The sequence below is a fragment of the Metopolophium dirhodum genome, chromosome 1 (genome assembly GCF_019925205.1).
Source record: "Metopolophium dirhodum isolate CAU chromosome 1, ASM1992520v1, whole genome shotgun sequence".
NCBI classification, from domain to species: Eukaryota; Metazoa; Arthropoda; class Insecta; order Hemiptera; family Aphididae; genus Metopolophium; species Metopolophium dirhodum.
The window spans coordinates 96,608,757-96,629,575 of record NC_083560.1 but is presented as its reverse complement, the minus strand read 5'-3'; the positions used below and the strand labels follow the sequence as shown (position 1 = coordinate 96,629,575).

At 35.7% G+C, this 20,819-nt stretch overlaps 1 protein-coding gene across 1 annotated transcript; it reads left to right on the top strand.

Annotated features, from left to right (window-relative positions):
- The first annotated feature begins 384 nt into the window (after positions 1-384).
- LOC132947381 (uncharacterized) lies at positions 385-19,518 on the top strand. Its single transcript, XM_061017659.1, is given in 28 exon segments — positions 385-487; positions 577-784; positions 2,254-2,320; positions 4,127-4,459; positions 4,461-4,723; positions 6,000-6,106; positions 6,157-6,332; positions 6,334-6,596; positions 7,873-7,979; positions 8,030-8,205; positions 8,207-8,469; positions 9,746-9,852; positions 9,903-10,078; positions 10,080-10,342; positions 11,619-11,725; positions 11,776-11,951; positions 11,953-12,215; positions 13,492-13,598; positions 13,649-13,824; positions 13,826-14,088; positions 15,365-15,471; positions 15,522-15,697; positions 15,699-15,961; positions 17,238-17,344; positions 17,395-17,570; positions 17,572-17,834; positions 19,111-19,241; positions 19,307-19,518. Coding segments are annotated over 28 exon segments (5,139 nt in total).
- Positions 19,519-20,819: the final 1,301 nt, after the last annotated feature.

The following is a 20,819-nucleotide window of genomic DNA, read 5'->3' as shown; positions in this document are numbered from 1 at the left end:
TCTAATTCAATATTTCTCATTTCATTTCAATTGAACACTAACACACGTGCCTAGAGTTAGAGTAATGAATTCTACGGATTACTTTTGTTTGTGTTTCTTATGTACTTAAATACACTTCAACTCAGTGTATTTAAACAAAACACTTTGTATTCTACATTGTAATACATTTTGCATTATGCTACTCTTTTTCATTTTTTTACACCACCACATTACTTTTGTTGACATTATGTGTGAGCATCAATTAAATAAGACTCTGTTGTTGACACTTCTGAGAACATCAACAATACACCAATGTATGCGCTACAAACATGTACCTACACAAGGATTAATCAATTTCAATTTTGTAAAATAAATCAGAAAACCGTGTTACTTTGTTACAGAACAATGCGAGAAGTGTGGGCTGGAGAAAACGCTCCCGGCAGAGATCCTCAGTTGCTTCCAAGGAGAGTGAGAATGCATTTTGTCGCCGACGGAAATGTGGACAGGAGTATTGTAGGGCCCGCCACTTTAAGTGCGAGGAAACAAGCCCGAATCATTTTTCTACATGCTGCAATAACGGTCTGATGGCCGTTTCAGGACCGCGTGTGTTGACACCTGCACCGCATTTACTACAGAGGTTGTTGGTTGAAGATTCGGTAGAAGGTAGACACTACCGAAATAACATCCGCCGGTATAACAACACTTTGGCATTTGCTGCTTTCTCCACCGACCTCAAACACACGGCGCTTGCCAGGTCGGGGACCGAATGTGTTCACTGTTCATGGGCAGGGATATTGGACAATAAGTAATGACTTGATCGGGAACGATCCTATCCAACGCAGATTCTGCCAGCTGTATTTCGTCGAATCCGGCGAGGCAAACCGGATTCGTAGGGACCAGCAGCAATTACTGCCTGCCGCACACCGTCTATTGCCAAGTGTACTCGAAGACTTAGACGGGCTGTTACGGGACATCAATCCATTCGCACAGGCTTTTGAGTAGGTAATATATTTAATTAATTTTACTGAACAATTCACATTTGCATTACACTACACTATAGACAAATCATGTTCACATTGACATTTAGTTTCTCAAAATCGGCTAGCAAGTACGCATGTCATTATTCCAATTACCAATTGTTATAATTAATTACACTATTTGATTAACCTTATCACAGTGTAGATTTACCTGCCTACTTAAACTAGGTATACATTTTGGTTGTGTATTTTTTACTTTGTTTGCATTCATACATTTTCAATTAGTTACAAATACTTACTTTAATAAGTAACTAGAAAAAGATAAATTCTTATTCGCAATCACAACACATTATTTCCTAAATATATTAACAATGTTCAGTCACAAATTAAAAGTTAATTTTATTTTGTTCATTTTCAGTTACGGATACAGATTAATTTCTCTTAAAAGTATTGATATACTTGGTAGGTACACGGAAAATTCTTTACATACACTGCTTTTTAATATATACTATGCTACATAAGTTTCTGATTGATGTCAAGTGCTGGTTCTCTATCCCAATAATTGTTGGTCAGCAATTACATATACTAGCGTCATTACGCTTCAATGTATGACAAAACGTTGGTGTTATACACTAGGTACACTATTTGCATTGTCACAACTCATTTTTTACTAATCACTAACTTACAATTAACTTACTCGCTCATGTTACACTTACTTTATACTACATACTTACCATAGACACTACACTTTACATAATGTATAACTTATTTCAATTTCGTTACTGCTGTCTCTGATTAGATATTGGTTTTTTTCTATTTCATTTATAATACCTATGCTCACAGCTAATAATTTCTATACATTATTTATTTTTTTGTGCATTTTGTGCGTACACTACTCCTATGTACAAAACTCAACTTCTAATTCAATATTTCTCATTTCATTTCAATTGAACACTAACACACGTGCCTAGAGTTAGAGTAATGAATTCTACGGATTACTTTTGTTTGTGTTTCTTATGTACTTAAATACACTTCAACTCAGTGTATTTAAACAAAACACTTTGTATTCTACATTGTAATACATTTTGCATTATGCTACTCTTTTTCATTTTTTTACACCACCACATTACTTTTGTTGACATTATGTGTGAGCATCAATTAAATAAGACTCTGTTGTTGACACTTCTGAGAACATCAACAATACACCAATGTATGCGCTACAAACATGTACCTACACAAGGATTAATCGATTTCAATTTTGTAAAATAAATCAGAAAACCGTGTTACTTTGTTACAGAACAATGCGAGAAGTGTGGGCTGGAGAAAACGCTCCCGGCAGAGATCCTCAGTTGCTTCCAAGGAGAGTGAGAATGCATTTTGTCGCCGACGGAAATGTGGACAGGAGTATTGTAGGGCCCGCCACTTTAAGTGCGAGGAAACAAGCCCGAATCATTTTTCTACATGCTGCAATAACGGTCTGATGGCCGTTTCAGGACCGCGTGTGTTGACACCTGCACCGCATTTACTACAGAGGTTGTTGGTTGAAGATTCGGTAGAAGGTAGACACTACCGAAATAACATCCGCCGGTATAACAACACTTTGGCATTTGCTGCTTTCTCCACCGACCTCAAACACACGGCGCTTGCCAGGTCGGGGACCGAATGTGTTCACTGTTCATGGGCAGGGATATTGGACAATAAGTAATGACTTGATCGGGAACGATCCTATCCAACGCAGATTCTGCCAGCTGTATTTCGTCGAATCCGGCGAGGCAAACCGGATTCGTAGGGACCAGCAGCAATTACTGCCTGCCGCACACCGTCTATTGCCAAGTGTACTCGAAGACTTAGACGGGCTGTTACGGGACATCAATCCATTCGCACAGGCTTTTGAGTAGGTAATATATTTAATTAATTTTACTGAACAATTCACATTTGCATTACACTACACTATAGACAAATCATGTTCACATTGACATTTAGTTTCTCAAAATCGGCTAGCAAGTACGCATGTCATTATTCCAATTACCAATTGTTATAATTAATTACACTATTTGATTAACCTTATCACAGTGTAGATTTACCTGCCTACTTAAACTAGGTATACATTTTGGTTGTGTATTTTTTACTTTGTTTGCATTCATACATTTTCAATTAGTTACAAATACTTACTTTAATAAGTAACTAGAAAAAGATAAATTCTTATTCGCAATCACAACACATTATTTCCTAAATATATTAACAATGTTCAGTCACAAATTAAAAGTTAATTTTATTTTGTTCATTTTCAGTTACGGATACAGATTAATTTCTCTTAAAAGTATTGATATACTTGGTAGGTACACGGAAAATTCTTTACATACACTGCTTTTTAATATATACTATGCTACATAAGTTTCTGATTGATGTCAAGTGCTGGTTCTCTATCCCAATAATTGTTGGTCAGCAATTACATATACTAGCGTCATTACGCTTCAATGTATGACAAAACGTTGGTGTTATACACTAGGTACACTATTTGCATTGTCACAACTCATTTTTTACTAATCACTAACTTACAATTAACTTACTCGCTCATGTTACACTTACTTTATACTACATACTTACCATAGACACTACACTTTACATAATGTATAACTTATTTCAATTTCGTTACTGCTGTCTCTGATTAGATATTGGTTTTTTTCTATTTCATTTATAATACCTATGCTCACAGCTAATAATTTCTATACATTATTTATTTTTTTGTGCATTTTGTGCGTACACTACTCCTATGTACAAAACTCAACTTCTAATTCAATATTTCTCATTTCATTTCAATTGAACACTAACACACGTGCCTAGAGTTAGAGTAATGAATTCTACGGATTACTTTTGTTTGTGTTTCTTATGTACTTAAATACACTTCAACTCAGTGTATTTAAACAAAACACTTTGTATTCTACATTGTAATACATTTTGCATTATGCTACTCTTTTTCATTTTTTTACACCACCACATTACTTTTGTTGACATTATGTGTGAGCATCAATTAAATAAGACTCTGTTGTTGACACTTCTGAGAACATCAACAATACACCAATGTATGCGCTACAAACATGTACCTACACAAGGATTAATCGATTTCAATTTTGTAAAATAAATCAGAAAACCGTGTTACTTTGTTACAGAACAATGCGAGAAGTGTGGGCTGGAGAAAACGCTCCCGGCAGAGATCCTCAGTTGCTTCCAAGGAGAGTGAGAATGCATTTTGTCGCCGACGGAAATGTGGACAGGAGTATTGTAGGGCCCGCCACTTTAAGTGCGAGGAAACAAGCCCGAATCATTTTTCTACATGCTGCAATAACGGTCTGATGGCCGTTTCAGGACCGCGTGTGTTGACACCTGCACCGCATTTACTACAGAGGTTGTTGGTTGAAGATTCGGTAGAAGGTAGACACTACCGAAATAACATCCGCCGGTATAACAACACTTTGGCATTTGCTGCTTTCTCCACCGACCTCAAACACACGGCGCTTGCCAGGTCGGGGACCGAATGTGTTCACTGTTCATGGGCAGGGATATTGGACAATAAGTAATGACTTGATCGGGAACGATCCTATCCAACGCAGATTCTGCCAGCTGTATTTCGTCGAATCCGGCGAGGCAAACCGGATTCGTAGGGACCAGCAGCAATTACTGCCTGCCGCACACCGTCTATTGCCAAGTGTACTCGAAGACTTAGACGGGCTGTTACGGGACATCAATCCATTCGCACAGGCTTTTGAGTAGGTAATATATTTAATTAATTTTACTGAACAATTCACATTTGCATTACACTACACTATAGACAAATCATGTTCACATTGACATTTAGTTTCTCAAAATCGGCTAGCAAGTACGCATGTCATTATTCCAATTACCAATTGTTATAATTAATTACACTATTTGATTAACCTTATCACAGTGTAGATTTACCTGCCTACTTAAACTAGGTATACATTTTGGTTGTGTATTTTTTACTTTGTTTGCATTCATACATTTTCAATTAGTTACAAATACTTACTTTAATAAGTAACTAGAAAAAGATAAATTCTTATTCGCAATCACAACACATTATTTCCTAAATATATTAACAATGTTCAGTCACAAATTAAAAGTTAATTTTATTTTGTTCATATTCAGTTACGGATACAGATTAATTTCTCTTAAAATTATTGATATACTTGGTAGGTACACGGAAAATTCTTTACATACACTGCTTTTTAATATATACTATGCTACATAAGTTTCTGATTGATGTCAAGTGCTGGTTCTCTATCCCAATAATTGTTGGTCAGCAATTACATATACTAGCGTCATTACGCTTCAATGTATGACAAAACGTTGGTGTTATACACTAGGTACACTATTTGCATTGTCACAACTCATTTTTTACTAATCACTAACTTACAATTAACTTACTCGCTCATGTTACACTTACTTTATACTACATACTTACCATAGACACTACACTTTACATAATGTATAACTTATTTCAATTTCGTTACTGCTGTCTCTGATTAGATATTGGTTTTTTTCTATTTCATTTATAATACCTATGCTCACAGCTAATAATTTCTATACATTATTTATTTTTTTGTGCATTTTGTGCGTACACTACTCCTATGTACAAAACTCAACTTCTAATTCAATATTTCTCATTTCATTTCAATTGAACACTAACACACGTGCCTAGAGTTAGAGTAATGAATTCTACGGATTACTTTTGTTTGTGTTTCTTATGTACTTAAATACACTTCAACTCAGTGTATTTAAACAAAACACTTTGTATTCTACATTGTAATACATTTTGCATTATGCTACTCTTTTTCATTTTTTTACACCACCACATTACTTTTGTTGACATTATGTGTGAGCATCAATTAAATAAGACTCTGTTGTTGACACTTCTGAGAACATCAACAATACACCAATGTATGCGCTACAAACATGTACCTACACAAGGATTAATCAATTTCAATTTTGTAAAATAAATCAGAAAACCGTGTTACTTTGTTACAGAACAATGCGAGAAGTGTGGGCTGGAGAAAACGCTCCCGGCAGAGATCCTCAGTTGCTTCCAAGGAGAGTGAGAATGCATTTTGTCGCCGACGGAAATGTGGACAGGAGTATTGTAGGGCCCGCCACTTTAAGTGCGAGGAAACAAGCCCGAATCATTTTTCTACATGCTGCAATAACGGTCTGATGGCCGTTTCAGGACCGCGTGTGTTGACACCTGCACCGCATTTACTACAGAGGTTGTTGGTTGAAGATTCGGTAGAAGGTAGACACTACCGAAATAACATCCGCCGGTATAACAACACTTTGGCATTTGCTGCTTTCTCCACCGACCTCAAACACACGGCGCTTGCCAGGTCGGGGACCGAATGTGTTCACTGTTCATGGGCAGGGATATTGGACAATAAGTAATGACTTGATCGGGAACGATCCTATCCAACGCAGATTCTGCCAGCTGTATTTCGTCGAATCCGGCGAGGCAAACCGGATTCGTAGGGACCAGCAGCAATTACTGCCTGCCGCACACCGTCTATTGCCAAGTGTACTCGAAGACTTAGACGGGCTGTTACGGGACATCAATCCATTCGCACAGGCTTTTGAGTAGGTAATATATTTAATTAATTTTACTGAACAATTCACATTTGCATTACACTACACTATAGACAAATCATGTTCACATTGACATTTAGTTTCTCAAAATCGGCTAGCAAGTACGCATGTCATTATTCCAATTACCAATTGTTATAATTAATTACACTATTTGATTAACCTTATCACAGTGTAGATTTACCTGCCTACTTAAACTAGGTATACATTTTGGTTGTGTATTTTTTACTTTGTTTGCATTCATACATTTTCAATTAGTTACAAATACTTACTTTAATAAGTAACTAGAAAAAGATAAATTCTTATTCGCAATCACAACACATTATTTCCTAAATATATTAACAATGTTCAGTCACAAATTAAAAGTTAATTTTATTTTGTTCATATTCAGTTACGGATACAGATTAATTTCTCTTAAAAGTATTGATATACTTGGTAGGTACACGGAAAATTCTTTACATACACTGCTTTTTAATATATACTATGCTACATAAGTTTCTGATTGATGTCAAGTGCTGGTTCTCTATCCCAATAATTGTTGGTCAGCAATTACATATACTAGCGTCATTACGCTTCAATGTATGACAAAACGTTGGTGTTATACACTAGGTACACTATTTGCATTGTCACAACTCATTTTTTACTAATCACTAACTTACAATTAACTTACTCGCTCATGTTACACTTACTTTATACTACATACTTACCATAGACACTACACTTTACATAATGTATAACTTATTTCAATTTCGTTACTGCTGTCTCTGATTAGATATTGGTTTTTTTCTATTTCATTTATAATACCTATGCTCACAGCTAATAATTTCTATACATTATTTATTTTTTTGTGCATTTTGTGCGTACACTACTCCTATGTACAAAACTCAACTTCTAATTCAATATTTCTCATTTCATTTCAATTGAACACTAACACACGTGCCTAGAGTTAGAGTAATGAATTCTACGGATTACTTTTGTTTGTGTTTCTTATGTACTTAAATACACTTCAACTCAGTGTATTTAAACAAAACACTTTGTATTCTACATTGTAATACATTTTGCATTATGCTACTCTTTTTCATTTTTTTACACCACCACATTACTTTTGTTGACATTATGTGTGAGCATCAATTAAATAAGACTCTGTTGTTGACACTTCTGAGAACATCAACAATACACCAATGTATGCGCTACAAACATGTACCTACACAAGGATTAATCGATTTCAATTTTGTAAAATAAATCAGAAAACCGTGTTACTTTGTTACAGAACAATGCGAGAAGTGTGGGCTGGAGAAAACGCTCCCGGCAGAGATCCTCAGTTGCTTCCAAGGAGAGTGAGAATGCATTTTGTCGCCGACGGAAATGTGGACAGGAGTATTGTAGGGCCCGCCACTTTAAGTGCGAGGAAACAAGCCCGAATCATTTTTCTACATGCTGCAATAACGGTCTGATGGCCGTTTCAGGACCGCGTGTGTTGACACCTGCACCGCATTTACTACAGAGGTTGTTGGTTGAAGATTCGGTAGAAGGTAGACACTACCGAAATAACATCCGCCGGTATAACAACACTTTGGCATTTGCTGCTTTCTCCACCGACCTCAAACACACGGCGCTTGCCAGGTCGGGGACCGAATGTGTTCACTGTTCATGGGCAGGGATATTGGACAATAAGTAATGACTTGATCGGGAACGATCCTATCCAACGCAGATTCTGCCAGCTGTATTTCGTCGAATCCGGCGAGGCAAACCGGATTCGTAGGGACCAGCAGCAATTACTGCCTGCCGCACACCGTCTATTGCCAAGTGTACTCGAAGACTTAGACGGGCTGTTACGGGACATCAATCCATTCGCACAGGCTTTTGAGTAGGTAATATATTTAATTAATTTTACTGAACAATTCACATTTGCATTACACTACACTATAGACAAATCATGTTCACATTGACATTTAGTTTCTCAAAATCGGCTAGCAAGTACGCATGTCATTATTCCAATTACCAATTGTTATAATTAATTACACTATTTGATTAACCTTATCACAGTGTAGATTTACCTGCCTACTTAAACTAGGTATACATTTTGGTTGTGTATTTTTTACTTTGTTTGCATTCATACATTTTCAATTAGTTACAAATACTTACTTTAATAAGTAACTAGAAAAAGATAAATTCTTATTCGCAATCACAACACATTATTTCCTAAATATATTAACAATGTTCAGTCACAAATTAAAAGTTAATTTTATTTTGTTCATTTTCAGTTACGGATACAGATTAATTTCTCTTAAAAGTATTGATATACTTGGTAGGTACACGGAAAATTCTTTACATACACTGCTTTTTAATATATACTATGCTACATAAGTTTCTGATTGATGTCAAGTGCTGGTTCTCTATCCCAATAATTGTTGGTCAGCAATTACATATACTAGCGTCATTACGCTTCAATGTATGACAAAACGTTGGTGTTATACACTAGGTACACTATTTGCATTGTCACAACTCATTTTTTACTAATCACTAACTTACAATTAACTTACTCGCTCATGTTACACTTACTTTATACTACATACTTACCATAGACACTACACTTTACATAATGTATAACTTATTTCAATTTCGTTACTGCTGTCTCTGATTAGATATTGGTTTTTTTCTATTTCATTTATAATACCTATGCTCACAGCTAATAATTTCTATACATTATTTATTTTTTTGTGCATTTTGTGCGTACACTACTCCTATGTACAAAACTCAACTTCTAATTCAATATTTCTCATTTCATTTCAATTGAACACTAACACACGTGCCTAGAGTTAGAGTAATGAATTCTACGGATTACTTTTGTTTGTGTTTCTTATGTACTTAAATACACTTCAACTCAGTGTATTTAAACAAAACACTTTGTATTCTACATTGTAATACATTTTGCATTATGCTACTCTTTTTCATTTTTTTACACCACCACATTACTTTTGTTGACATTATGTGTGAGCATCAATTAAATAAGACTCTGTTGTTGACACTTCTGAGAACATCAACAATACACCAATGTATGCGCTACAAACATGTACCTACACAAGGATTAATCGATTTCAATTTTGTAAAATAAATCAGAAAACCGTGTTACTTTGTTACAGAACAATGCGAGAAGTGTGGGCTGGAGAAAACGCTCCCGGCAGAGATCCTCAGTTGCTTCCAAGGAGAGTGAGAATGCATTTTGTCGCCGACGGAAATGTGGACAGGAGTATTGTAGGGCCCGCCACTTTAAGTGCGAGGAAACAAGCCCGAATCATTTTTCTACATGCTGCAATAACGGTCTGATGGCCGTTTCAGGACCGCGTGTGTTGACACCTGCACCGCATTTACTACAGAGGTTGTTGGTTGAAGATTCGGTAGAAGGTAGACACTACCGAAATAACATCCGCCGGTATAACAACACTTTGGCATTTGCTGCTTTCTCCACCGACCTCAAACACACGGCGCTTGCCAGGTCGGGGACCGAATGTGTTCACTGTTCATGGGCAGGGATATTGGACAATAAGTAATGACTTGATCGGGAACGATCCTATCCAACGCAGATTCTGCCAGCTGTATTTCGTCGAATCCGGCGAGGCAAACCGGATTCGTAGGGACCAGCAGCAATTACTGCCTGCCGCACACCGTCTATTGCCAAGTGTACTCGAAGACTTAGACGGGCTGTTACGGGACATCAATCCATTCGCACAGGCTTTTGAGTAGGTAATATATTTAATTAATTTTACTGAACAATTCACATTTGCATTACACTACACTATAGACAAATCATGTTCACATTGACATTTAGTTTCTCAAAATCGGCTAGCAAGTACGCATGTCATTATTCCAATTACCAATTGTTATAATTAATTACACTATTTGATTAACCTTATCACAGTGTAGATTTACCTGCCTACTTAAACTAGGTATACATTTTGGTTGTGTATTTTTTACTTTGTTTGCATTCATACATTTTCAATTAGTTACAAATACTTACTTTAATAAGTAACTAGAAAAAGATAAATTCTTATTCGCAATCACAACACATTATTTCCTAAATATATTAACAATGTTCAGTCACAAATTAAAAGTTAATTTTATTTTGTTCATTTTCAGTTACGGATACAGATTAATTTCTCTTAAAAGTATTGATATACTTGGTAGGTACACGGAAAATTCTTTACATACACTGCTTTTTAATATATACTATGCTACATAAGTTTCTGATTGATGTCAAGTGCTGGTTCTCTATCCCAATAATTGTTGGTCAGCAATTACATATACTAGCGTCATTACGCTTCAATGTATGACAAAACGTTGGTGTTATACACTAGGTACACTATTTGCATTGTCACAACTCATTTTTTACTAATCACTAACTTACAATTAACTTACTCGCTCATGTTACACTTACTTTATACTACATACTTACCATAGACACTACACTTTACATAATGTATAACTTATTTCAATTTCGTTACTGCTGTCTCTGATTAGATATTGGTTTTTTTCTATTTCATTTATAATACCTATGCTCACAGCTAATAATTTCTATACATTATTTATTTTTTTGTGCATTTTGTGCGTACACTACTCCTATGTACAAAACTCAACTTCTAATTCAATATTTCTCATTTCATTTCAATTGAACACTAACACACGTGCCTAGAGTTAGAGTAATGAATTCTACGGATTACTTTTGTTTGTGTTTCTTATGTACTTAAATACACTTCAACTCAGTGTATTTAAACAAAACACTTTGTATTCTACATTGTAATACATTTTGCATTATGCTACTCTTTTTCATTTTTTTACACCACCACATTACTTTTGTTGACATTATGTGTGAGCATCAATTAAATAAGACTCTGTTGTTGACACTTCTGAGAACATCAACAATACACCAATGTATGCGCTACAAACATGTACCTACACAAGGATTAATCGATTTCAATTTTGTAAAATAAATCAGAAAACCGTGTTACTTTGTTACAGAACAATGCGAGAAGTGTGGGCTGGAGAAAACGCTCCCGGCAGAGATCCTCAGTTGCTTCCAAGGAGAGTGAGAATGCATTTTGTCGCCGACGGAAATGTGGACAGGAGTATTGTAGGGCCCGCCACTTTAAGTGCGAGGAAACAAGCCCGAATCATTTTTCTACATGCTGCAATAACGGTCTGATGGCCGTTTCAGGACCGCGTGTGTTGACACCTGCACCGCATTTACTACAGAGGTTGTTGGTTGAAGATTCGGTAGAAGGTAGACACTACCGAAATAACATCCGCCGGTATAACAACACTTTGGCATTTGCTGCTTTCTCCACCGACCTCAAACACACGGCGCTTGCCAGGTCGGGGACCGAATGTGTTCACTGTTCATGGGCAGGGATATTGGACAATAAGTAATGACTTGATCGGGAACGATCCTATCCAACGCAGATTCTGCCAGCTGTATTTCGTCGAATCCGGCGAGGCAAACCGGATTCGTAGGGACCAGCAGCAATTACTGCCTGCCGCACACCGTCTATTGCCAAGTGTACTCGAAGACTTAGACGGGCTGTTACGGGACATCAATCCATTCGCACAGGCTTTTGAGTAGGTAATATATTTAATTAATTTTACTGAACAATTCACATTTGCATTACACTACACTATAGACAAATCATGTTCACATTGACATTTAGTTTCTCAAAATCGGCTAGCAAGTACGCATGTCATTATTCCAATTACCAATTGTTATAATTAATTACACTATTTGATTAACCTTATCACAGTGTAGATTTACCTGCCTACTTAAACTAGGTATACATTTTGGTTGTGTATTTTTTACTTTGTTTGCATTCATACATTTTCAATTAGTTACAAATACTTACTTTAATAAGTAACTAGAAAAAGATAAATTCTTATTCGCAATCACAACACATTATTTCCTAAATATATTAACAATGTTCAGTCACAAATTAAAAGTTAATTTTATTTTGTTCATTTTCAGTTACGGATACAGATTAATTTCTCTTAAAAGTATTGATATACTTGGTAGGTACACGGAAAATTCTTTACATACACTGCTTTTTAATATATACTATGCTACATAAGTTTCTGATTGATGTCAAGTGCTGGTTCTCTATCCCAATAATTGTTGGTCAGCAATTACATATACTAGCGTCATTACGCTTCAATGTATGACAAAACGTTGGTGTTATACACTAGGTACACTATTTGCATTGTCACAACTCATTTTTTACTAATCACTAACTTACAATTAACTTACTCGCTCATGTTACACTTACTTTATACTACATACTTACCATAGACACTACACTTTACATAATGTATAACTTATTTCAATTTCGTTACTGCTGTCTCTGATTAGATATTGGTTTTTTTCTATTTCATTTATAATACCTATGCTCACAGCTAATAATTTCTATACATTATTTATTTTTTTGTGCATTTTGTGCGTACACTACTCCTATGTACAAAACTCAACTTCTAATTCAATATTTCTCATTTCATTTCAATTGAACACTAACACACGTGCCTAGAGTTAGAGTAATGAATTCTACGGATTACTTTTGTTTGTGTTTCTTATGTACTTAAATACACTTCAACTCAGTGTATTTAAACAAAACACTTTGTATTCTACATTGTAATACATTTTGCATTATGCTACTCTTTTTCATTTTTTTACACCACCACATTACTTTTGTTGACATTATGTGTGAGCATCAATTAAATAAGACTCTGTTGTTGACACTTCTGAGAACATCAACAATACACCAATGTATGCGCTACAAACATGTACCTACACAAGGATTAATCGATTTCAATTTTGTAAAATAAATCAGAAAACCGTGTTACTTTGTTACAGAACAATGCGAGAAGTGTGGGCTGGAGAAAACGCTCCCGGCAGAGATCCTCAGTTGCTTCCAAGGAGAGTGAGAATGCATTTTGTCGCCGACGGAAATGTGGACAGGAGTATTGTAGGGCCCGCCACTTTAAGTGCGAGGAAACAAGCCCGAATCATTTTTCTACATGCTGCAATAACGGTCTGATGGCCGTTTCAGGACCGCGTGTGTTGACACCTGCACCGCATTTACTACAGAGGTTGTTGGTTGAAGATTCGGTAGAAGGTAGACACTACCGAAATAACATCCGCCGGTATAACAACACTTTGGCATTTGCTGCTTTCTCCACCGACCTCAAACACACGGCGCTTGCCAGGTCGGGGACCGAATGTGTTCACTGTTCATGGGCAGGGATATTGGACAATAAGTAATGACTTGATCGGGAACGATCCTATCCAACGCAGATTCTGCCAGCTGTATTTCGTCGAATCCGGCGAGGCAAACCGGATTCGTAGGGACCAGCAGCAATTACTGCCTGCCGCACACCGTCTATTGCCAAGTGTACTCGAAGACTTAGACGGGCTGTTACGGGACATCAATCCATTCGCACAGGCTTTTGAGTAGGTAATATATTTAATTAATTTTACTGAACAATTCACATTTGCATTACACTACACTATAGACAAATCATGTTCACATTGACATTTAGTTTCTCAAAATCGGCTAGCAAGTACGCATGTCATTATTCCAATTACCAATTGTTATAATTAATTACACTATTTGATTAACCTTATCACAGTGTAGATTTACCTGCCTACTTAAACTAGGTATACATTTTGGTTGTGTATTTTTTACTTTGTTTGCATTCATACATTTTCAATTAGTTACAAATACTTACTTTAATAAGTAACTAGAAAAAGATAAATTCTTATTCGCAATCACAACACATTATTTCCTAAATATATTAACAATGTTCAGTCACAAATTAAAAGTTAATTTTATTTTGTTCATTTTCAGTTACGGATACAGATTAATTTCTCTTAAAAGTATTGATATACTTGGTAGGTACACGGAAAATTCTTTACATACACTGCTTTTTAATATATACTATGCTACATAAGTTTCTGATTGATGTCAAGTGCTGGTTCTCTATCCCAATAATTGTTGGTCAGCAATTACATATACTAGCGTCATTACGCTTCAATGTATGACAAAACGTTGGTGTTATACACTAGGTACACTATTTGCATTGTCACAACTCATTTTTTACTAATCACTAACTTACAATTAACTTACTCGCTCATGTTACACTTACTTTATACTACATACTTACCATAGACACTACACTTTACATAATGTATAACTTATTTCAATTTCGTTACTGCTGTCTCTGATTAGATATTGGTTTTTTTCTATTTCATTTATAATACCTATGCTCACAGCTAATAATTTCTATACATTATTTATTTTTTTGTGCATTTTGTGCGTACACTACTCCTATGTACAAAACTCAACTTCTAATTCAATATTTCTCATTTCATTTCAATTGAACACTAACACACGTGCCTAGAGTTAGAGTAATGAATTCTACGGATTACTTTTGTTTGTGTTTCTTATGTACTTAAATACACTTCAACTCAGTGTATTTAAACAAAACACTTTGTATTCTACATTGTAATACATTTTGCATTATGCTACTCTTTTTCATTTTTTTACACCACCACATTACTTTTGTTGACATTATGTGTGAGCATCAATTAAATAAGACTCTGTTGTTGACACTTCTGAGAACATCAACAATACACCAATGTATGCGCTACAAACATGTACCTACACAAGGATTAATCGATTTCAATTTTGTAAAATAAATCAGAAAACCGTGTTACTTTGTTACAGAACAATGCGAGAAGTGTGGGCTGGAGAAAACGCTCCCGGCAGAGATCCTCAGTTGCTTCCAAGGAGAGTGAGAATGCATTTTGTCGCCGACGGAAATGTGGACAGGAGTATTGTAGGGCCCGCCACTTTAAGTGCGAGGAAACAAGCCCGAATCATTTTTCTACATGCTGCAATAACGGTCTGATGGCCGTTTCAGGACCGCGTGTGTTGACACCTGCACCGCATTTACTACAGAGGTTGTTGGTTGAAGATTCGGTAGAAGGTAGACACTACCGAAATAACATCCGCCGGTATAACAACACTTTGGCATTTGCTGCTTTCTCCACCGACCTCAAACACACGGCGCTTGCCAGGTCGGGGACCGAATGTGTTCACTGTTCATGGGCAGGGATATTGGACAATAAGTAATGACTTGATCGGGAACGATCCTATCCAACGCAGATTCTGCCAGCTGTATTTCGTCGAATCCGGCGAGGCAAACCGGATTCGTAGGGACCAGCAGCAATTACTGCCTGCCGCACACCGTCTATTGCCAAGTGTACTCGAAGACTTAGACGGGCTGTTACGGGACATCAATCCATTCGCACAGGCTTTTGAGTAGGTAATATATTTAATTAATTTTACTGAACAATTCACATTTGCATTACACTACACTATAGACAAATCATGTTCACATTGACATTTAGTTTCTCAAAATCGGCTAGCAAGTACGCATGTCATTATTCCAATTACCAATTGTTATAATTAATTACACTATTTGATTAACCTTATCACAGTGTAGATTTACCTGCCTACTTAAACTAGGTATACATTTTGGTTGTGTATTTTTTACTTTGTTTGCATTCATACATTTTCAATTAGTTACAAATACTTACTTTAATAAGTAACTAGAAAAAGATAAATTCTTATTCGCAATCACAACACATTATTTCCTAAATATATTAACAATGTTCAGTCACAAATTAAAAGTTAATTTTATTTTGTTCATATTCAGTTACGGATACAGATTAATTTCTCTTAAAATTATTGATATACTTGGTAGGTACACGGAAAATTCTTTACATACACTGCTTTTTAATATATACTATGCTACATAAGTTTCTGATTGATGTCAAGTGCTGGTTCTCTATCCCAATAATTGTTGGTCAGCAATTACATATACTAGCGTCATTACGCTTCAATGTATGACAAAACGTTGGTGTTATACACTAGGTACACTATTTGCATTGTCACAACTCATTTTTTACTAATCACTAACTTACAATTAACTTACTCGCTCATGTTACACTTACTTTATACTACATACTTACCATAGACACTACACTTTACATAATGTATAACTTATTTCAATTTCGTTACTGCTGTCTCTGATTAGATATTGGTTTTTTTCTATTTCATTTATAATACCTATGCTCACAGCTAATAATTTCTATACATTATTTATTTTTTTGTGCATTTTGTGCGTACACTACTCCTATGTACAAAACTCAACTTCTAATTCAATATTTCTCATTTCATTTCAATTGAACACTAACACACGTGCCTAGAGTTAGAGTAATGAATTCTACGGATTACTTTTGTTTGTGTTTCTTATGTACTTAAATACACTTCAACTCAGTGTATTTAAACAAAACACTTTGTATTCTACATTGTAATACATTTTGCATTATGCTACTCTTTTTCATTTTTTTACACCACCACATTACTTTTGTTGACATTATGTGTGAGCATCAATTAAATAAGACTCTGTTGTTGACACTTCTGAGAACATCAACAATACACCAATGTATGCGCTACAAACATGTACCTACACAAGGATTAATCGATTTCAATTTTGTAAAATAAATCAGAAAACCGTGTTACTTTGTTACAGAACAATGCGAGAAGTGTGGGCTGGAGAAAACGCTCCCGGCAGAGATCCTCAGTTGCTTCCAAGGAGAGTGAGAATGCATTTTGTCGCCGACGGAAATGTGGACAGGAGTATTGTAGGGCCCGCCACTTTAAGTGCGAGGAAACAAGCCCGAATCATTTTTCTACATGCTGCAATAACGGTCTGATGGCCGTTTCAGGACCGCGTGTGTTGACACCTGCACCGCATTTACTACAGAGGTTGTTGGTTGAAGATTCGGTAGAAGGTAGACACTACCGAAATAACATCCGCCGGTATAACAACACTTTGGCATTTGCTGCTTTCTCCACCGACCTCAAACACACGGCGCTTGCCAGGTCGGGGACCGAATGTGTTCACTGTTCATGGGCAGGGATATTGGACAATAAGTAATGACTTGATCGGGAACGATCCTATCCAACGCAGATTCTGCCAGCTGTATTTCGTCGAATCCGGCGAGGCAAACCGGATTCGTAGGGACCAGCAGCAATTACTGCCTGCCGCACACCGTCTATTGCCAAGTGTACTCGAAGACTTAGACGGGCTGTTACGGGACATCAATCCATTCGCACAGGCTTTTGAGTAGGTAATATATTTAATTAATTTTACTGAACAATTCACATTTGCATTACACTACACTATAGACAAATCATGTTCACATTGACATTTAGTTTCTCAAAATCGGCTAGCAAGTACGCATGTCATTATTCCAATTACCAATTGTTATAATTAATTACACTATTTGATTAACCTTATCACAGTGTAGATTTACCTGCCTACTTAAACTAGGTATACATTTTGGTTGTGTATTTTTTACTTTGTTTGCATTCATACATTTTCAATTAGTTACAAATACTTACTTTAATAAGTAACTAGAAAAAGATAAATTCTTATTCGCAATCACAACACATTATTTCCTAAATATATTAACAATGTTCAGTCACAAATTAAAAGTTAATTTTATTTTGTTCATATTCAGTTACGGATACAGATTAATTTCTCTTAAAATTATTGATATACTTGGTAGGTACACGGAAAATTCTTTACATACACTGCTTTTTAATATATACTATGCTACATAAGTTTCTGATTGATGTCAAGTGCTGGTTCTCTATCCCAATAATTGTTGGTCAGCAATTACATATACTAGCGTCATTACGCTTCAATGTATGACAAAACGTTGGTGTTATACACTAGGTACACTATTTGCATTGTCACAACTCATTTTTTACTAATCACTAACTTACAATTAACTTACTCGCTCATGTTACACTTACTTTATACTACATACTTACCATAGACACTACACTTTACATAATGTATAACTTATTTCAATTTCGTTACTGCTGTCTCTGATTAGATATTGGTTTTTTTCTATTTCATTTATAATACCTATGCTCACAGCTAATAATTTCTATACATTATTTATTTTTTTGTGCATTTTGTGCGTACACTACTCCTATGTACAAAACTCAACTTCTAATTCAATATTTCTCATTTCATTTCAATTGAACACTAACACACGTGCCTAGAGTTAGAGTAATGAATTCTACGGATTACTTTTGTTTGTGTTTCTTATGTACTTAAATACACTTCAACTCAGTGTATTTAAACAAAACACTTTGTATTCTACATTGTAATACATTTTGCATTATGCTACTCTTTTTCATTTTTTTACACCACCACATTACTTTTGTTGACATTATGTGTGAGCATCAATTAAATAAGACTCTGTTGTTGACACTTCTGAGAACATCAACAATACACCAATGTATGCGCTACAAACATGTACCTACACAAGGATTAATCGATTTCAATTTTGTAAAATAAATCAGAAAACCGTGTTACTTTGTTACAGAACAATGCGAGAAGTGTGGGCTGGAGAAAACGCTCCCGGCAGAGATCCTCAGTTGCTTCCAAGGAGAGTGAGAATGCATTTTGTCGCCGACGGAAATGTGGACAGGAGTATTGTAGGGCCCGCCACTTTAAGTGCGAGGAAACAAGCCCGAATCATTTTTCTACATGCAGCAATATCGGTCTGATGGCCGTTTCAGGACCGCGTGTGTTGACACCTGCACCGCATTTACTACAGAGGTTGTTGGTTGAAGATTCGGTAGAAGGTAGACACTACCGAAATAACATCCGCCGGTATAACAACACTTTGGCATTTGCTGCTTTCTCCACCGACCTCAAACACACGGCGCTTGCCAGGTCGGGGACCGAATGTGTTCACTGTTCATGGGCAGGGATATTGGACAATAAGTAATGACTTGATCGGGAACGATCCTATCCAACGCAGATTCTGCCAGCTGTATTTCGTCGAATCCGGCGAGGCAAACCGGATTCGTAGGGACCAGCAGCAATTACTGCCTGCCGCACACCGTCTATTGCCAAGTGTACTCGAAGACTTAGACGGGCTGTTACGGGACATCAATCCATTCGCACAGGCTTTTGAGTAGGTAATATATTTAATTAATTTTACTGAACAATTCACATTTGCATTACACTACACTATAGACAAATCATGTTCACATTGACATTTAGTTTCTCAAAATCGGCTAGCAAGTACGCATGTCATTATTCCAATTACCAATTGTTATAATTAATTACACTATTTGATTAACCTTATCACAGTGTAGATTTACCTGCCTACTTAAACTAGGTATACATTTTGGTTGTGTATTTTTTACTTTGTTTGCATTCATACATTTTCAATTAGTTACAAATACTTACTTTAATAAGTAACTAGAAAAAGATAAATTCTTATTCGCAATCACAACACATTATTTCCTAAATATATTAACAATGTTCAGTCACAAATTAAAAGTTAATTTTATTTTGTTCATTTTCAGTTACGGATACAGATTAATTTCTCTTAAAAGTATTGATATACTTGGTAGGTACACGGAAAATTCTTTACATACACTGCTTTTTAATATATACTATGCTACATAAGTTTCTGATTGATGTCAAGTGCTGGTTCTCTATCCCAATAATTGTTGGTCAGCAATTACATATACTAGCGTCATTACGCTTCAATGTATGACAAAACGTTGGTGTTATACACTAGGTACACTATTTGATTAACCTTATCACAGTGTAGATTTACCTGCCTACTTAAACTAGGTATACATTTTGGTTGTGTATTTTTTACTTTGTTTGCATTCATACATTTTCAATTAGTTACAAATACTTACTTTAATAAGTAACTAGAAAAAGATAAATTCTTATTCGCAATCACAACACATTATTTCCTAAATATATTAACAATGTTCAGTCACAAATTAAAAGTTAATTTTATTTTGTTCATATTCAGTTACGGATACAGATTAATTTCTCTTAAAAGTATTGATATACTTGGTAGGTACACGGAAAATTCTTTACATACACTGCTTTTTAATATATACTATGCTACATAAGTTTCTGATTGATGTCAAGTGCTGGTTCTCTATCCCAATAATTGTTGGTCAGCAATTACATATACTAGCGTCATTACGCTTCAATGTATGACAAAACGTTGGTGTTATACACTAGGTACACTATTTGCATTGTCACAACTCATTTTTT